Below are 1,985 nucleotides of genomic sequence, written 5' to 3'. Positions count from 1 at the left end.
TGCACAAAACAGAGAAAGTATTTCTAATGGAAATGTTTAACTATAGTAGTGTGCAAAAGTTCTATTATTCAATTTTGTTATAATTTGCTATGATTAATTGATGACAACATGTTCTATTCATTAAAAAAATAAAATAAAGAAAAAAAGATGTAATAAAAAGAAGAAAAAAAATTAATTGTTTCAGGAATTTATGGTCAAGTGGTTCTACAGTTATTAAAGTTTCAGACTAATTTTACCAAAATGATATTGACATTTTTTTATGTGATAGCAACATCAATTCAATCAAGAAGATTTTTATTTTTGAAAACTCATTTACGCAATTTGTTTCAAGGAAACACAACTACTTGTCCATCAGTAATGTTTTATAACAAAACATTAAATTCACATAAAGGTAATGTAGCAATATTTATCTTTATTTTTGATAGTACAAATCTTCATGAAATTGTGCAACTTTTATGTATTTTAATAATTATTCATGTGTACTATATGCTTAAAATATTTCTACCATAATTGTACAAATTTTTTTGATAATAATACAATCAAATTATTTGTTAGTAATCTATATTATATATTCCAATGTTGATATACAATGTGTTCTATAATTAAATTAACAAATTCTATCAGCATATTGAAGAGATTAATCTAAGCAAAAAAGGTTATATAAATCATGAGTGAATTTGATTCCATTTTGGGGTTTTAAAAGTTTATTATATAAGTCATGAATGATTAGATACATTCATGTTATTTGATTTGTTTAGTATCTGTTTGATTGTTAGTTTTACATTACATTAACATCACTTTCACATCACTTTCACATATAGTGTTCAAAATAGTTAATTCATGCCTCTAAACATGTGGCTAGGTGTACTTTCATTAACTGTATCCATTATTACATACATAATGGCAAACATAATTGGTGATGCTAACAACAGCTTTAATTATACTTTGTATGAATTGTTCATGGCTTCTCATTTAAGCACACTGTAAACTTTATGCAGCTGTATAGGTATAGGTCTAAAGGAGATAGTTCAAGTGATTGAAAAGGCTATAGCACAGATTCATCTCATTATGGTCTATACCTTGATAACAAAACTCAATCAACCTATACTTTATGTAATCTTTTCGTTTAAAATAATTGCCCAAATATGTATGATGTTTATCTATTTCATTGCAGAATATCCTGTATACCTTGCATGTATGAGTGAAATTAATGAGATACCTTAGTAATGTTAATCTTATAAATTTTAAGCATATACTACTTATTTGCTTTAATATTAAGCATACACTACTTATTTGCTTTAATACAATTTCTTGTATTATTTTCTTGAAAGATTAATTGAAAATTGCTAAAAATTTAATTTGTTGAAATGTAAGTGACTTTACTGTTACTTATTGTTTCAAAGCAGTTTTGGATTTAATTAATTAATTATTTAACAATTATAGTCAGTAACTGTAGCATTTTGTAATTATACTGTAATAATGATTAATTGTATAATTTTTTTAAACTGTCTAAATAGCTTTATAAATTAAGATACTTTCATCCAATAACAATGACATTTAATACATTGAATATCATATATCATGACTTATGAACAATATTTCTAGTTGTTTATATGTTATCCCATAATTGTAAAAATTATAAGAAGCATAATTGATAAAATACACCTTTTTAAAAGGTTTATATTATTTTAGTGGCTCAATATAATATTCTATACATCTAATTTTTTTTTGTTACTATTGTACATTATATTAGGAACTTCTTTTCTTATATACATATATTTGTATTATCCAAATATGCGCTTTGTATTAAATGCTACTTTTTAATTTTGTTAATTTTTATACATAAAATTCACGTATTGTAAATAGTACTTAGACTGTAAGAGTATTTAAATAATCTAATTAAAACTATTAAAAACGTCTATATTATTGCAATAATTTTAACTATGTTATATATTAGTAAGTAGTAAAAGCTTTCAAGGTGCAGA

At 23.5% G+C, this 1,985-nt stretch overlaps 1 protein-coding gene across 1 annotated transcript in view; it reads left to right on the top strand.

The window, feature by feature from the left end:
- The first annotated feature begins 240 nt into the window (after positions 1-240).
- LOC108576868 (biotin--protein ligase) overlaps positions 241-1,985 on the top strand; it is an 11,185-nt gene continuing 9,440 nt past the window's right edge. The window contains exon 1 of the mRNA XM_017939931.1: positions 241-391. Within this exon, the coding sequence (XP_017795420.1) occupies positions 241-391 (151 nt within the window). The remainder of the gene's footprint in view (positions 392-1,985) is intronic.

Source organism: Habropoda laboriosa, unplaced genomic scaffold (genome assembly GCF_001263275.1).
Source record: "Habropoda laboriosa isolate 0110345459 unplaced genomic scaffold, ASM126327v1 scaffold561, whole genome shotgun sequence".
In the NCBI taxonomy this organism is placed as follows: domain Eukaryota; kingdom Metazoa; phylum Arthropoda; class Insecta; order Hymenoptera; family Apidae; genus Habropoda; species Habropoda laboriosa.
This window is presented reverse-complemented; position numbering and strand designations above follow the sequence as displayed.